Genomic DNA, 17,948 nt, shown 5'->3' on the forward strand with positions numbered 1-17,948 from the left:
AATTGTGGATAGGAATTGTGTGTATGGAGGGCAGACTATGAGTTATAGGCAGATTTTCAACTATACAGACAGTCAGTACCTCTAACCATGGTACTGTTCAAGGGTCAACTGTACAAAACTCCAGGCTACTCTAGAATTCCATTTGGGAGAAAGGAAACACCCAACTCTGGCCCACTCTAGCCATACTCCCCCACCTAAGAGGGGAAGAAAAATAAACTGAAAAATACTTCTGTGGTTCATAGCGTAGAGCCATAGGCTCACCAGAAGACTGAGACTTGATCATGGGACTGTAGAATGTGTCCCCTCCCCCTACACCTCCCCACCATTTAAAGCAGTTTCTTTTATATGATACATCATGTCTGGAGATCAAGAAAAAACAACAAGCCATAACAAGACAAAAACACAATCTGAAGAAAGAGAGAAGCATCAAAACCAGCATAACAGGAGTGTTGAAATTACCAAGACTGGGAATGTAAAACAACTATGATTACTATCCTAGAAGGCAATGGCACCCCACTCCAGTACTTTTGCCTGGAAAATCCCATGGATGGAGGAGCCTGGTAGGCTGCAGTCCATGGGGTCGCGAAGAGTCGGACACGACTGAGCGACTTCACTTTCAATTTTCACTTTCATGCACTGGAGAAGGAAATGGCAACCCACTCCAGTGTTCTTGCCTGGAGAAGGACAGGGGAGCCTGGTGGGCTGCCGTCTATGGGGTCGCACAGAGTCGGACACGACTGAAGTGACTTAGCAGCAGCAGCAGCATGATTACTATGATAAGAATCTAATGGATAAAGTAGAAAACATCTAAGAACAGATGGGCAATATAAGAAATTGAGAGACATCCTGAGACAGAATAAAAAAGAAATGCTAGAGATCAAACACAATGTAACAGAAATGAAGAATGCCTTTTATGGGCTTACTAGTAGACTAGACACGGCACTGGAAAGAATCCTTAAAACTGAGGATATCTCAATAGTAACCCCCCAAAACTTGAAAAGCAAAGAGAACAGAGACTGAAAAAAGGAAGAGAATATCCAAGGACTGTGGGTCACTACAAATGGTGTAACACACATGTAATGAGGACACCGGAAAGAGAAGGAAGAGAGAAAAGAACACAAGATATATTTGAAATAATAATGAATAAGAATTTCCCTAAATTAACGTCAGACACCAAACCACAGATCTAGGAAGTTCAGAGAATGCCAAACAGGATAAATGCCCTGTCCCCAAAAAATGATGTTTAGGCATATAATTTTCAGATTACAGAAAAGCAAAGATAAAGAAAAAAAAATCCTGAAAGAAGCCAGAGGGAAAAAAACCTTACCTACAGAACAAAGATAAAAATTATATCCAACTTCTCCTCAACAACCATACAAGGAAGGAGAGTGGAATGAAATATTTCATGTGTCAAGAGGAAAAAACTTACCAACCTAGAATTCTGTACCCTGTGAAGTTATCCTTCCAAAGTGAAGGAGAAATAAAGACTTTCTCAGACAAATGAAAATTTGAGGGAATTTGTAGTAGACCTAGCTTGCAAGAAATATTAAAAGAATTTCTTTAGAGAGAAGAAAAATATTATAGGTGAGAAACTCAGATCTACCTAAAGAAAGGAAGAGGGATTAAGTGAAAGTAAAATGCAAACTTTATTTTTCTTATTCTTAGTTGATCTAAATAAAATAATAACAGCAACAAAGTATTGGGTTATTTATGCTTATGTATATATTTATGTTTATGTAAATGCATATTGCTATTGCTATTGCTAAGTCGCTTCAGTCATGTCCGACTCTGTGCGACCCCATGACGGCAGCCCATCAGGCTCCACCGACCCTGGGATTTTCCAGGCAAGAACACTGGATCGGGTTGCCATTTCCTTCTCCAATGCATGAAAATGGAAAGTGAAAGTGAAGTCGCTCAGTCATGTCCGACTCTTAGTGAAATGAATGACAGCACGGATCCACAGGACAAGAAGACGGAGTGGGATGATTGTTATTTTACAGTACTCAGACTACCTGTGAAGTGGTACAGGTATTATTTGAAAGTGGATTTGAATTAGTTGTAAATGTATATTGCATGCTCTGGCACAACCAATAAAAAAGTTTAAAAAACGAAGTATAATCAATATGCTAAGAAAAAAGAGAATATGGAACTATATAAAATACTCAGCTTACATCACAAAAGGCAGAAGAAGAGTGGAAGACAAAAACAGGACCAAAGAACAAAGTCAATGAATAGAGTGAAGTCGCTCAGTCGTGTCCGACTCTTTGCGACCCCGTGGACTGTAGCCTACTAGCTCCTCTGTCCATGGGATTTTCCAGGCAAGAATACTGGAGTGGGTTGCCAACAATAACAAATATTAATCCACCTATATCAGTAATCACTTTGAATGTTAATGGTCTAAATGCATCAATTAAAAGAAAGATTGTTGGAGTGGACCAAAAATCAAGACTCAACTCTATGTTGCCTACAAGAATCCACTTTAAATATAAAGACACATATGGATTAAAAGTAAATGGATGGAGACAAATATATCATGCTAACACTATAAACAAAAGACAGCAGGAGTAGTTATGTTAATTGCAAGAAGGGCATTACATAACAAGGTCCAACACGTGTGCACCTAACAAAAGGGCACCGAACTACATTAGGTGAAATCTGATAGAACTGCAAAGAGAAATAGATGAATCCAAAATCAGCTGCATCACACTCCAATACCCCTCTAACAGAAATGGACAGATCGAACAGGCAGGAAAATCAGGAAGGACACATTCGCACTCAACACTATCAATCAACTGGACAAAACTGGCATCTGTAGTCTGCTTCACCCAATAGCAGCAGGATGCATTCTTCTCAAGCATACACAAAACATTCACCAAGACAGACGGGTTATAAAATACACCTCCACAAGTTTCAAAACACAGAAATCATACAATGTCTGATCTGAGACCACAATGGAATTAAACTAGAAATCAGTCACAGAACAATAACTGAAAAATCTCCAAATATAAGGAGACTAAACATTGGGCTCAGTTAGTAACGAATCTGTCTGCAATGCGGGAGACCTGGGTTCGATCCCTGGGTTGGGAAGATCTTCTGGAGAAGGAAAAGGCTACCCACTCCAGTATTCTGGCATGGAGAATTCCATAGACTATATAGGGGTCACAAAGAGTGGGACAATGCTTAAAAAAAAAAAAAAGTCAAAGAGATGGCTAAACTCCTCTGCAATTTAGTAGCTAAAACTTTCAGGGTGAGAACCTGCAGAAAGCAGAGGAAATGGGAGGAAAGAATAGAAAGGGGAACGTGCATGTAGATTATCAGGAGGCTGAAGTATGCAGAGAAAGGAGATGGTGAGATATGCCCAGCGGAGGGGTGGGCAACAGGTTTCTAGAATGTCTAAAATTCCATTTCAGTTGTCTTGCTGTGCCCTGCTGTCTTGAACTTTTGATAAAATGCACTATATATTCAGCCCTGCGCTGCTGCTGCTGCTAAGTCGCTTCAGTTGTGTCCGACTCTGTGCGACCCCACAGACGGCAGCCCACCAGGCTCCCCCATCCCTGGGATTCTCCAGGCAAGAACACTGGAGTGGGTTGCCATTTATTTATTTAGCCCTGTAGAGGTGCCATTTTAAGGAACAAAGGAACAGGAATAGTTTCAAGATGCAGAAAAGAGACAGACAGAACAGCAAAGTGACTCAAAAACTAATTGGGGACCAACTTATCGTCACAAAGTGAGCCAGCTCTCCCTGTCTTGGATGCAGAGAAGCTAAGTGTTTGGAGCTCGAGATTAGATGATGGGATTCCGGGATTAAGAACACATGCTCTGCCAACTCAGAAAAAAAAAATTTTGTTTTGAGATAAGGAGGGTAGAAGAAAATGTAAAATTACTGTAGAACTTCAAAGTGGAAGGTATGTGGGCAAGTGCCAGGTTCCCACTCCAGGAGGGGGTATGACGATTGTAAACAGTCAGGAAGGACAACCCAATGTTTTTCACTCATTTACAAGAATCAGTAAGTTTGACCATACATTGGCTGGCATAGAAAAACAGGCATGTTCATATGTTGCTGGAGGGTGAGGAGAACAGGCAACCTTTGTGGAGAACAGCTTGGAAACATTTAACATGCAAATACTCTTTGTTGGGCATGGGGGGAATTCATTTTTAAAACACATACATAAGTGAAATGACTCAGGTTTATTGCAGCCTTGCTTGTAACAGCAAAAGACTGAATATAAAGTATATGTTATCAATAGCAGGCTGGTTAAATAATTATGGTATACTTTGAAAATGGAATGCTACATAGCTATAAAAAAAGAACAAGAAAGTTTTTTATGTACTGGAAGGGACTGATGTCCAAGATACATTGTTGGGTGAGAAAAGCAAAATACAGACCAGTGTAAGGTATGTGCTCTAGTGTATGTTAAAAAAAAAAAAAAAAGGAGGGCGGGGCAATGGCTGAAGGAAAAACAATACTTGTATATGTTTTGAATCTCTCTGGAAGGACAGACAAGAAACCAGTAAGGGTAGTTGCTTTGGACCATGAGAATAGAGTATCTGGGAGAGAAGAGGACTTCTCAGGATAAAGTTTTTGTGTGTGTGTGTGAAATTCTTTAAAATTTTGAATCATGTGAATGTGTGTTATCCAAAATACAAACACTTAAGATAGATATGAAAATCCGAGGAATGCTCTGAGTAGATGAGAACTCTACAGTTTGTACAGAGTTGGGCTTACACCCTGCTCCCTTCCACAGAGCTGGGTGTCCTCTGCTGTCCGCCCTCCAGGACGCTCTGCCCCTGATGGTGCCCACTGCCCCCAAATCAGCCGACACCCCACAACTCCAGGCTGCGTCTGCTCTCCTCACTCACCCTTCCAGTTCAGCTGTAATCTGGGTTTCACTACCAAACCTCTCTGCCTCATTATAGATCATCTCAGATCTTCGCCAAATTCAAGGGCTTTCCCTAGGTGGCATTCTCCTGGACCTCACTCCTGTTTGATACTTGAGGGGACCTTCTTAAAATTCACTCCTTCCCTGTCTTCCCTCACCTCACAGAGAGATTTCCTTTTCACCCGTCACCGCTTTCCCTCTTCATCCTGCACCCTGGTGGTGCACATTCCCCCATGTTCAATCCTGTCCCCCTGATCTCTCCTCCACGTATTCCCCAAGTAGGGGAGGGGTGCCTCTCATTCTTAAGGTTTCCACGACCACCGTTGTGCTGAAGGTTCCAACACCGTGCACGGTGAGCTGCCCTCCCCTCCAAGCTCTAGACCCAGGAAGGAATGCCAACTGGGCATTTCCACCCGGCCGTCCCACCCTGACCTAGACCCTCATGTTCTGTGCTAGACTCCAACCACCAGCCTCACTTGACCACTGTGGTCTGAACTTCCGGGCAAAGGCCAGGGGCTCTGCAAATTCTATCAGGCACCCAGTGTGACGTCCTGGAAATCCTGGGAGTCTTTGCTGCCTTGGACAAATCCTCTGAAACCAAAGGGCTGACTGCAGCTGAGAGCCTGCTTCTCCCTCCCCGCTCCAGCCAGCCTCAAGTCACTGCAGGTTTCTCTTCCTCTGCATTTTCACTAATCCACGCAAGCTCTGGATTGCTGTACACGATGACTAGACAGTCTCTGAATCATCCCATTGTTGAGTCAACTGCCACTCAGTGAGAACACGTGGTGTTTGAGGCACCAGGTCAGATGCCGTGAGGATGCTAAGATGAAGGAGGCACGCAGACAGCTCTACCCAAGTCAGAGAATGGAAGGTCACAAAAGAAGTGATCATTAAAGGGCCATGGCAATTCACAAAGGGAAGTATCACTTCCAGAGAGACAGAGAGCTCTGAGATGTTTTACCGGAGCAGTGAGGACCAGGTCAGGCTGCCCAGGGATCAGACAGGAAATGAAGTGAGAAGGGGGTCACAGAAGGCAGCCATAGGGTGTTTAAGGCAGAAGAGGAGGCAGACTAGTTAGAGGGGGTCCCATGGTCTGGGAATATTTTTAAAAGGTTAAGAGAGAAAAGCCACCAAAGAAGGAAAGTCAAAATTACAGAACAGAAGGGGTAGTTGACGATTAACAGAATTATTACTGAGCCAGGCTCCGTGAGCTTAATATGAGTGCAAAGTTTCTACTCTTTTTGCACAATTTCCAAGACCATGAGAATTAGAACGAGTCATGGGGCCTTCGGATAAGAGGGCAGAGGCACCAGAAAATGGTTAACAGAGGTCAACCCTGGGGTAGGGGAGGCTGGGGTGATGAGGTAGTGAGGACACTCACTTTTGACTATTTAACATTTTGTAGCTTTTGAGTTTTGTTCTAGGTCTGTTTATGGACACTACTACAAAAATGAATTTTGTTTAAAAACTTGCTTTTTGTTTTATACATATATACATTCTCTTTTCTATTATGGTTTATCACCGGAGATTGGATATAGTTCCCAGTGCTATACATTAGGACCTTGTTGTTTATCCATTCTAAATGTAATAGTTTGCATCAACCAACCCCAAACTCCCAGTCCATCTCTCCCTCCCCACTTCGCCCTTGGCAACCAGAAGTATGCTCTCTATGTCAATGAGTCTCTTTCTGTTTTGTAGATAGGCTTATTTGTGCCATATTTTAGATTCCACATACAAGTGATACAGTATGTGTCTTTCTCTTTCTGATTTACTTCACTTCAGTATGATAATCTTTGGTTGTGTCTGTGTTGCTGCAAATGGCATTATTTCCTTCTTCTTGCGGCTGAGTAGTGTTCCATCGGATGCATGCACCACATCTTCTTTCTCCATTCATCTGTCGATGGACATTTAGGTTGCTTCCGTATTGTGACTATTGTGAACAGTACTGCTATGAACATAGAGGTACATGTTTCTTTTAGAATTATATTAAAAAACTACTTTTTAAAGATGAATTTCAGTATAATGCTAGGAAAAGACTACAGCAGGTTGAGCATGTCAACAACCCTCCCTCTGAAGGGGATGGATGAGAAAACAGGATTACAGTAGCTTGAGAAGACCTCAGGTGTTGTTTCGTTCTGAAAAAGTAAAAACTAAAGCAGTTGGAAATGCTGATGGGAAAGAACCAGTAGAAACAAGTTGAACAATGCAGCTGGTCAAAGAGGAATTCAGAGAGGTGGTACAGAATCTGAACAGGCAGCAGAGTCTTCAGTTCTGAGTGTGGACAGTGTTGCTTGTCATGCCAGTAAACAAAGGATGTTGAGGCTACCAAGCCAGCAGCCTCTGCAGCTACCCGCAACGGCGCACCCTCAGGGGACTCGAGATGGGAAGGAGTAGGACACTGGTCTGGGGTAGCTAAGGTGCATATCAAAAAAATGATTTCAATAAGCCTAGACTCTTGCATCTTCTCATACACACAAAAGTGATAAATTCATTAATTTGAGATAGTTGTTTTCCTTTCATTAATAGTAATCTTTTGATCACCTTCCAACTACCTGTTTTTCTGTGTGTTTGTTTGCAAAAACTTCTATATATCCTTGGCACGTCCCTTACCTCTTTAGAGCAGTCCCTCAGAGCTATAAGAGAGGCCGTAGCCCAGGCTTAAGTTCTCAGTAAGTCTTCCCATAAAACGTAATTCTCAACTTTGCATTTTTTTCAATCGACTCACATTCACAAGAAATGTCTGGGATGGGATGCAGTGGGTCCTTTCCTGAAGTCCATTCCCCTTCCTTCTTCCCAGATCCAGCTCTGGGGTAGAGGAGAAGATGCTCTAGCTGAGAAAATCCTGGCTCCTCTGACACAGTAATTGGTCCAGGAATGGGCATGTGACCCAGATCTGGCCAATGAGGCCTAAAAAGGCACTTGGTGGAACTTTAAGAAAGGAGGCTCCCACTCTTCTGGGAGAGCTGCAGGAATCCATCTCTTTCTCCCACTCAGAGTGAATGAGGATGCATGTAGCCCCAACCACTGCTGGCAGCCATGAGGGGGCCTGGTGGGCATGCTGAGTACCCTGATGAGGGTTTTGAGAAGTTTGTCAGCTGCAAATAGCATGAAACTGTGCCAGTCACCCAAGACCACCCTCCTCTTGGCATGGCCTCTGGGCTGGCCATGCAGGATCAGGAAGACAAGGGGAAAGGAGCTGGGGCATGAGCACAGCAGTGGTAGGGGAGAAGACCCCAGGGTCTAGCTGGAACTGAAGGCAGTGAAAGCAGAAAGGGCTGATTGGTCAGGAAAAAAACAAAGGTACAAACAAACAAGGCACCTCACTGGACTGAAGAACAGGTTCAGTGGAAGCGAGAATACAGGGGAGGTGATGCAGAGGAAGGTCCTTCTAAGCAGAGTTAATTGTCCCCAGAATAACACTAGGGCCCAGCGGCTGCCATGCTCCATTGTAGCCCACTCCACCCCAGCACATGAGTGTTGTTTCAGGATTAACTGAGGAAGATAAATTCTAATCTAACTGAAGCTGGACAGACACAGATAAGAGCTCAGAAGGGCCTAATTTTTCCCATATCACCCAGAGCCACGTGCATGGCAGGATGCAGGGGACATGTTTTTAAGTTTGTGCTGATGTTTCCAAAAGCTCTGGGGGGAAAGACGCTCTGTGAAGGAAAAATAAGGCATGTTGCAAGAAAAGGATCCTTAAATCGGTCCTCTTAGAGAACTCACCTCTGTGTTCATCTTGGTCTCTTTCTGTAGAAGCTGTGAAAACAAAAGCAGAAGTTCAGGACCTTGGTGGCACTTGCCCCCAACTCTGCGCAGACACTCTCCTTGATCACCACCCCTTCTCCCCCACTTCCTGTCCAATTGTCTCCATCTCCCTCAAATGCCTTCAAACCTTGCCCTCCAGTGAGGGGACCCAGGTGTCTGTTCTGAGGCAGGTACTCGCTGGGCCCCTGGGACATCATACCAGTACTGTTTCTCTAAAGGATACTGCCAACCTCTAAGGTTTTCTCCTATATTGGAAGGGATGCCTCTGTGTGCTTAAAACAATGATGCATTTCCCAAGGTTGGGGCTTGGAGAGGGTAGCTTCCTGTCTACCCTTCTTTTATGGGGACAAACAAGGCAGTAAGAAATATATACCTTCTTTTTTCCCTCCTCGCTGAGTTTCCCAGGGACTTAAATATGTTAAAAAATCAGGACTGATGCATATACACTACTATGTATAAGATAGCTAACTACTAAGGACCTACTGTATAGCACAGGAAACTCTATACTCAATATTCTGTAGTGACTTATATGAGAAAAGAATCTAAAAAAGAGTGGATATATGTGTATATATATTGTAATTGATTCACTTTGCTGTACACCTGCAACTACTACAATATTGTAAATGAACTATACTCCAATAAAAGTTAAAAAAAAAAATAGTTCAGTGGGCTGCTCTGAAGCCTTGGCATTAAGGAGGAGGAAGAAGGGAGGAAACAGGGGAGCAAGAGTCACAAGGAATAAGGAAAGAAAAAGAGAAGATGAGGGGAAACAAGAGAGAGAAGGGAAAGAAATAAGGAACTTGTACAGAATAGTGGGGTTCCAAAATTTGGGGGTTTCAAACTTTAATGGACTCCTGGGGCTGCCTGTTGGAAATGCGCTTTTCTGGGTTGCACCCCCAGAGCTTCTACAGGGGAGGGAGGCTAAGAGTGTGCATTTTCAACAGGCATCTAGGAGACCGTGCTCAGACGGTCAGAGAACCACTCTTGGAGAATCACTAGAATTGAGAGCAGAATGAATGGGTCCCAAAGAGTGAACTTTCTCATTCATTTTCAGAGCAGTTAGAATTTTCACTTGATTTTAACTAGGATGGTGAGTGAGGGTGGGGGGACAGAAGTGATAGAGAAGGGACTAAGGAAGCCTCTCCAGCCCTTCCATCTGGGGTGAGGGGTTGTCCGGGATGCCAACAAAAAGGATGCTCCTGAGGAGCCGAGAAGGGGAAGGAGAGCCCTCCAGGGCCTCCAGAAAGGGAGGCTGAGGTAGCCCCTGTCCTTGGACCAGTCCTGCATTTGATTTTATTCTCTTTCAGAATATGAGAGGGTTACGCGTAGTGAAACGAACTGACTAGCAACAGCAAAAATAATACCCATCTTTAAAAGCCTTGACTCCTGGCAATCTTCAGCTATCAACACCCCAGGCTATGTGTTGAAAATAACTGGTTTTCAGTAATTCCCTTCCCTCCTCCCTTCCTGTTCCTTCTTCCTGCTTTTGACAGTGGGTCTCATGACCCAAGCTGGTCAGTACACATGTTGTCTCTCTTCTGGCCATACGGAAGCTTTTTAAGTTTCCTGGAAAATCTGAACAGAGGAACTTGTTAGAAATCAGACCCTAAAAAGCAGAGAGTGAGTGATAAAGAGGGTGAGCTTTCTTCTCAGGTCCTCGGGAGTCAGTATGGGCGTGATGTCTTCTTGTTCATAAAATACCTCCAAAGAATAACCAAGACACTGATGGCAAAGCCAGAAAAAGCCAGAACTAAGTCAAGGATGTGTTCTGGGCAATGGTCTAGACTACAGGGGCTCCCAGAGGAGCCTGCCCCTCACAGATTCCTCTCCATCACTCTATGGCAAGTTACTTATACGGTTGAGAATGTTAGTGTGAGTGTCCCTTGGGGCTTACATGTGGGTGGGAAAGTCAGATAACAAACACAAGGAGGTGGATAACAGTTGTGAGAGGACTGGGTCAGCTACTTTATCTACATGAACCTAATCTTTGAAAACTGACAAAAAGGCTAATAATATCAACTCCACGTTACATACGAGGGACCTGAAGTTCAGGGTAGGTTAAAGCACTTGGCCTCACAGTCATCGTGTTGTGGTTCTGAGCTATAACTTTCAGCTTTCTGGCTCTGGAGCCAAACCCAGAATGCTCCAGAGGCCTTTCCAGGGCTGTCTGACACTCAGCCAGAGAGCTGCTATAATAAACAGGAGATACAGGGTTTGATCTGGCTTCAGTCAAGGACTGCTCAAGTGACCCCGGTCAAACAGGTTCCCCATTTGTAGGCTGAACGGCTGGACTTCATCTCTAACGTCTCTTCTAGTTCTATAATGCTCACTGATTCCCCAAATAGGAAAATCTGGTGACTCCTGAAACAGTGCTCAACCTCAGTTGTGAAATGACTTTACCCAGATGCTCTATCAGACTGACAAAGAATTCAGAACGTTTGCCACAGAGTGTTAGTCAAATATCTTTGATTTTTTTTTTGCCATGTTTTGCAGCTTGTAGGATCTTAGTTCCCCAACCAGAGATTGAACCCAGGACCCCAGCAGTGAAAGTGCGGAGTCCTAACCACTAGACCACCAGTGAATTCCTTAACATCACTGGGGAACTATAGATAGGTATCTCCACAGACAGCAGTTTAGCAACATCCATTAAAATTCCAAATGTAAGCAAATGAACTCTGACCTAGCAATTCTGCTGCTTCCCCCTTTTTTTTAATTACAAATTTTTTTTCAAGATTTAACAGTTAACTTACAATGTTGTTAGTTTAAGGTGCACAGCAAAGTGATTCAATTATATATATCACACATATACACACAAAATTTATATGTAATAGCCAAAACATGGAAGGAACCTAAATATTCATCGACAGAGGAATGGATAAAGAAGATGAGGAAATATACAATGGAATAATACTCAGCCATAAAAAGAATTGAAATAATGCCATTTGCAGCAACATGAATGGACCCAGAGTTAATAATTATCATATTAAGTGAAATAAGTCAGAGAAAAATAAATACCATATAATATCATTTATATGTGGAATCTAAAAAATGATATGTGAACTTATTTACAAAACAGAAAAAAAAAACCCCTCAGAAATAGACTCACAGACACAGAAAACAAACTTACAGTTACCAAAGGGGAAATAGGGTGAGGGATAAATTAGCAGTTTGGGATTAACATATACACACTCCTATATATGAAACAGATAAATAAAGACGTACTGTATAGCATAGAGAACTATATTCAATATTTTGTAATAACCATTGCTTTCTATTTCTGTCTCTAGACCCCAAACCACATTCAGGAGAAATCAGTAAATTGCCCTGAGTCCTTTGTCCTCTTTTTTTCTTTAACTCTTTATTTTATATTGAAGTATAGCTGATTAAAAGTTGTGATGGTTTCAGGTGGACGCCAAAGGGTAAATCCTTTGTTCTTGTAGAAATACTATAGCTTGCCTTCCCTTTCTAATAAGAACTTCCAGAAAAGCTTTCCTATAAAAAGTCTATAAAACATATGAACTTTACTGCTTTCCCACAGGATCTGGGGAAAGCAAAACAAAACAGAAACAATTTGCAGAGCTACACATACATGAGAAAGAACTCCACCTGGAAATCCTACCACCCTAGGCACCAGCAATCTACCACCAAGGATGAACTGTATTATCATTTACAAAGCACATTCAGCAGGAGTATCGTGGACAGATTCTTTCCATTCTCCTCCTCCTCCAAGTCTCAACTTCCTTTGTAATAAGATGGCACTGTTGGGGGAGGCAGCAACTCCAGGCCACCTTTTAACACCTGCCCTGCCCATTTTCCCCACTGTCCTGCCAAGACCATTACAGTATGAACAGAACCCAAGGAGGACTTTATTCTATATTTTAACATATTCTAAAAGATCTAAGACCTAACTCTATAACAAGAAGATTTACTTTATTTTTTGTTCTCTTTTATTTTTCTTGGAGCATAGTTGATCTACGTTGTTGTGTTAGTTTCAGGGGTGCAGCAAAGTGTATCAGTTATAGACACACAGATATGCATTCTTTTTCAGATTCTTTACCCTTGTACATTATTACAGAATATTGAGTAGAGTTCCCTGTGCTATACAATAGGTCCTTGTTGTTATCTATCTTATAGTAGTGAGTGTATGTTATGTATGTTAATCCCAGACTCCTAATTTATCCCTTCCCCCCAACATTTTCCCTTTGGTAATTATAAGTTTGTTTTAGAAATTTGTGAGTCTGTTTCTGTTTTATAAATAAGTTTATTTGTATCCTTTTTAATATGAAAGATGAGATGGTTTGATGGTATCACTGACTCAGTTGACATAAGTTTTGAGCAAACTCCAGGAGATGGTGGAAGACAGGTAAGCCTGGTGTGCTGCAATCCATGGGGTCGCAGAGTCAGACAACTTAGTGACTGAACAGCAACATCCTTTTTAAAATTAGATTACACATATGAGTGATACTATATTATATTTCTCTTTCTCTGACTTACTTCACTTAGTATCATAATCTCTAGGTCCACGCATGTTGCTGCAAATGGCACTATTTTGTTCTTTTTTATGGTTGAGTAATATTCCATTGGATATATGTACCACATCTTTTTTATCCTTTCCCCTGTTTAGGCTGCTTCTATATCTTAGCTATTGTAAATAGTGCTGCAAAAATCACTGGGGTGCAAGATTTACTTTTGTTTGATTTTTATTTCAAGGGTTTAATATTTTAAGAATATTGAAAACATTTTAATATTTAAAAGCTTAAAGCCTTTAAGTTTCTGACTTTTAGCATTATGTTTAGAAAGACTTATATATACATTTTTTCTTTTAGATTTTTAACTTTTTCCCCCTTTATTTACATGTTTCAGTTCAGTTCAGTCACTCAGTCGTGTCTGACACTTTGCGACCCCATGAAATCGCAGCACGCCAGGCCTCCCTGTCCATCACCAACTCCCGGAGTTCACTCAGACTCACGTCCATCGAGTCAGTGATGCCATCCAGCCATCTCATCCTCTGTCGTCCCCTTCTCCTCCTGCCCCCAATCCCTCCCAGCATCAGAGTCTTTTCCAATGAGTCAACTCTTCACATGAGGTGGCCAAAGTACTGGAGTTTCAGCTTCAGCATCATTCCTTCCAAAGAAATCCCAGGGCTGATCTCCTTCAGAATGGACTGGTTGGATCTCCTTGCAGTCCAAGGGACTCTCAAGAGTCTTCTCCAACACCACAGAGGGTTTTAATCAATCTAAGTTGTTTGGTATATAGCATAAGAGAAGACTACTGTAATCTCCCCAAATAGGTAAATTGTTCTCATATCATTTATTCTCATAAATTTATTTATTCTCATAAAGATTCATTCTTTCCCCCAGTGGCTCATATTTAAATTCTTATGAATATGGTCATTCTTTCTTTCACATCATTATTGACCCCGATTTCCATACCTATACTATATTATTTATAGGACTGGTGCTTTACAACATATTCTGCTTTCTGCTGGTTCAAGTTCTCCCATTAAATTGTTCCATATTCTTATCTATTCTTGCTCACTCAGACTTCTAGATTAAATTTAGAACAGCTTTGTCAAGTTAAGAAAAAAAATTCCACAGGGACTGTGCTTGTGACTGCATCAAACTGATAAATTACGATAAATCATTCAGCCTTCCCACCCAGAAATATATGGTATGCCTCTGTAGGAGAAGCCACTTAAAGAAAACAGAAAAAGAATCTCAAATTAGTTTTTGAATTACTGCATAATTACAAATGACAGCTCAGGCTGCAGTGGTTCACTAGAAAGTTAATTGAAAAAAGTCAACACTTTGGCATAAATAACCTGCTTAAAGCTTGCCTTCCCTTTCTAATAAGAACTTCCAGAAAAGCTTTCCTATAAAAAGTCTATAAAACATATGAACTTTACTGCTTTCCCACAGGATCTGGGGAAAGCAAAACAAAACAGAAACAATTTGCTAACAAGGGTATATCCGTCCTTTAAAAGAGCAGCTTATTCACTCAAATAATTGCAAGCAATACAATCTGAGTGTAACTCAATTTTAAAGGTGGGTTGAGAGAAGGACATTCCAGGGCCCATACATGCTGTTAGGCACTGATACCCAAGAAAGTCCAGGTCAAAACCTTGGTCCCCTATTGCTGAGATTAGTTCTTTCTGGCCAAGTGCTTTTGGAAACCATGAACTGCTGGAACATCCGAGCACAGCACAAATGACAAGTGTGTTGGGGCTGGGACAAAGGAATATAAATCTTCCACCAGGGAAGAATCTGTGTAACCCTGGTTTCTAACTATTTATTTATGTCTAAAATTGCTTACTCCTTGGAAGGAAAGTTATGACCAACCTAGATAGCATATTCAAAAGCAGAGACATTACTTTGCCAACAAAGGTCCGTCTAGTCAAGGCTATGGTTTTTCCTGCGGTCATGTATGGATGTGAGAGTTGGACTGTGAAGAAGGCTGAGCGCCAAAGAATTGATGCTTTTGAACTGTGGTGTTGGAGAAGACTCTTGAGAGTCCCTTGGGCTGCAAGGAGATCCACCCAGTCCATTCTGAAGGAGATCAGCCCTGGGATTTCTTTGGAAGGAATGATGCTGAAGCTGAAACTCCAGTACTTTGGCCACCTCATGTGAAGAGTTGACTCATTGGAAAAGACTCTGATGCTGGGAGGGATTGGGGGCAGGAGGAGAAGGGGACGACAGAGGATGAGATGGCTGGATGGCATCACTGACTCGATGGACGTGAGTCTGGGTGAACTCCGGGAGTTGGTGATGGACAGGGAGGCCTGGCGTGCTGCAATTCATGGGGTCGCAAAGAGTTGGACACGACTGAGCGACTGATCTGATCTGATCTGATGATCCAGCAATCCCACTTCTGGGTATACATCCAAAGGAAACAAAATTATTATCTCAAAGAGATATATATGTACTCCCATGTTCACTGCAGCATTATTTACAATAGCCAAGACCTAAGTGCAGACAATGAAAGGATAAAACTGTGATTCATATAGAGTCAGCCCTGCATACCTAAGGATGTGTAATGCACAGATAAGGAAACTGACTATATTCATTATATTGCACCATTTTATACAAGGGACTTGAGGACCCAAAGATTTTGGTATCCACAGGGGCTCCTGGAACCAATGCCCTACAGAGAGTGAGGGACAACTCTATATGGAATATTATTCAGCCTTAAAAAGGGAAGAAAATATTGTTATTTGAGACAATATAGGTGAATTCAGATAGCACCATGCTAAGTGAAATAAGCCAGGCAGAGAAAGACAACTAATGCATGGTATCACTTATAAGTGATTCCATCACTTAATGAATGGAATCTATTAGAAAACTGGTACCCAGTGTAGGGGAAATAGGGAGAGATAGGTAAAAAGGTACAAAATTTTTAGCTACAACATGAATAAGGTCTGAGGATCTAATGTAAAACATGGTAACTACAGTTGATAACAGTCATGTATGATTGAAATTTGCTAAGAGCAGAACCTAAATGTTCTCACCAAAACCAGTAAATGTGTATTAGTTCACTCCATGGAGAGAATACTTTCATAATGTTATCTGTATATCAAATCATCACACTATATACACTTTAAGTATCTTAGAATGTTTTTGTCAATTATACCTCAATAAAACTGGAAAGAAAAAAATCCTGCCTTAGCTAAAACAACATGACTTGACATTACCACTTAAAACAGCCAGAGATCAAAAGCAGCAGAGGCTACATGTGATTGTGTTTTCTTTTTCAAAAACATTTTTGCCTATCGCCTTTTATTCCCACAGCAACCCTTAAGAAGTTAGAGCCCTCCAACTTTCATCTGCAGAGACAGGAAGACTTTAAATCACTTGCTGCTGGTGGTTCTCCATCTGCCCTCCTCCTCCCACCTCAGGAACTGGCTGACCTCCCTATGCTGCGTCTCCTGCCTGCTTCACCCTCCAGCTTCCACTTGGCACTGGCCAGAGAGGGAGATCAGAGGAGGGGAAAGGTGTAACACAGAACAAACCTGACTCCCTGCTTGGTCACTCTGGATCTTACCTCTTTGCAAAACAATGTTGCCTCTGGCCTGAAATATGCAAGGCAGCACATTCTCAAGGCTTTGCCTCCCAGGCTTGATCTTTCAAGGCCTAATAGTTTTCATTTATATAAAGATAAAAAGTTGCACAACAGAGGATCACACTGGTCCTGTTGGAGGTTGACAGCAGACCTACAGGGACAGCTGCAAGAGCAAAGGATTATCACATTCCCTTCCTGGTCTGGTCCGCACCAAGACTTCTGCAACAACTAGCTACACCCCTGCCCCCTTTGAAGCCTGAATTCTAACTCAGGGGTAAGACGGTTCCTTGGGACACTAGGTTACCATCTTCTCTGTCTGCTGGGTTTCCAAAAAGTCACTATACTTTGCCCCAACACCTCGTCTCTTGATTGAGTAGCCAGTCATGTGGCTGAGCAGTACGGGGTTTGGACAAAAGGAGAGGCTGGTGAACTTATCCCCGACTTGTCCTGTCCCACCAAGTTGGTGGTCCAGCAGTGGCTGACTTCTGCCAAGGTCCCCCTGCAGCCCTGGAGGGCGAGCCCTCCTTGGGAGCTCCACGCCCACACTCACCTCCAAGCTCTGGAGCCACAGTCCCTTCCCTGCCCCTTCAGACCGGGGTGGGGATGGCACCCCACCAACCCTCTTACCTGGGTGCCTCACTGTCATTTGTTGGTTCCGTGAAACCTACCCCCTCTTCTATAGAGTCCCTTCAAAAATGTCTTGCATTTTTGTGTTTTTTTTTTCCTGTTTCCATTCTAACCAATATACTTGCCCACCAAAATCTCACCGTAAATGAATGGTACAGCTAGGACTAAACAGCTTCCTTGGCTTAAACTATGCCTCTCTTTCCATCTTAGTCTTTCTTCTAAGCGCAAACTGGAATATGAACCTCTCTAGAGCATACCATGAATAATATGGCAATTTCCGTTAACCCAATGGTCTCAATCAACATTTCTGATTGTTAGAACGAGAAGTGGGAAGTGAGCCAGCATGCTGCTAACCATCTTCTAATGCATGGGACAGCCTCCCACAACAAGGAGTTATCCAGGCCCAAATATCAACAGTTCCGAGGTTGATTACTCCTCCTGCAGAACGACTCACAGCTGCGACTTTCCTCCTCTCTAAAATGCTCTCAGATGCCTATAACCACTGCTCTCAAGCCAGGCCACTGGCAGAAGTATGTTGAGTCCTGCCCCAGGTCCCAGGTGCCTTGCACCAAGGCCTCAGAAGTGGAGCCCAGAACCCAAGTCACCTCCAAAGCTGAT

General features: G+C 42.5%; 1 protein-coding gene across 2 annotated transcripts in view; it reads right to left on the reverse strand.

Moving 5' to 3' along the window:
- BLVRA (biliverdin reductase A) overlaps window positions 1-17,948 on the reverse strand; it is a 45,922-nt gene that overhangs the window by 24,998 nt on the left and 2,976 nt on the right. The window contains exons 1-3 of one of the 2 annotated variants that reach the window (XM_055590715.1): window positions 17,588-17,726; window positions 16,686-16,866; window positions 8,607-8,639 (exon numbers count right to left, since the gene is read on the reverse strand). In XM_055590715.1, coding sequence (XP_055446690.1) covers window positions 8,607-8,639; window positions 16,686-16,736 — 84 coding nt within the window. In that variant the 5' untranslated portion in view covers window positions 16,737-16,866; window positions 17,588-17,726. Of the gene's footprint in view, window positions 1-8,606; window positions 8,640-16,685; window positions 16,867-17,587; window positions 17,727-17,948 lie in introns of those variants that run through there. The other variant, XM_055590716.1, reaches the window with a different exon arrangement.

Source organism: Bubalus kerabau, chromosome 8, assembly GCF_029407905.1.
Source record: "Bubalus kerabau isolate K-KA32 ecotype Philippines breed swamp buffalo chromosome 8, PCC_UOA_SB_1v2, whole genome shotgun sequence".
NCBI lineage: Eukaryota > Metazoa > Chordata > Mammalia > Artiodactyla > Bovidae > Bubalus > Bubalus kerabau.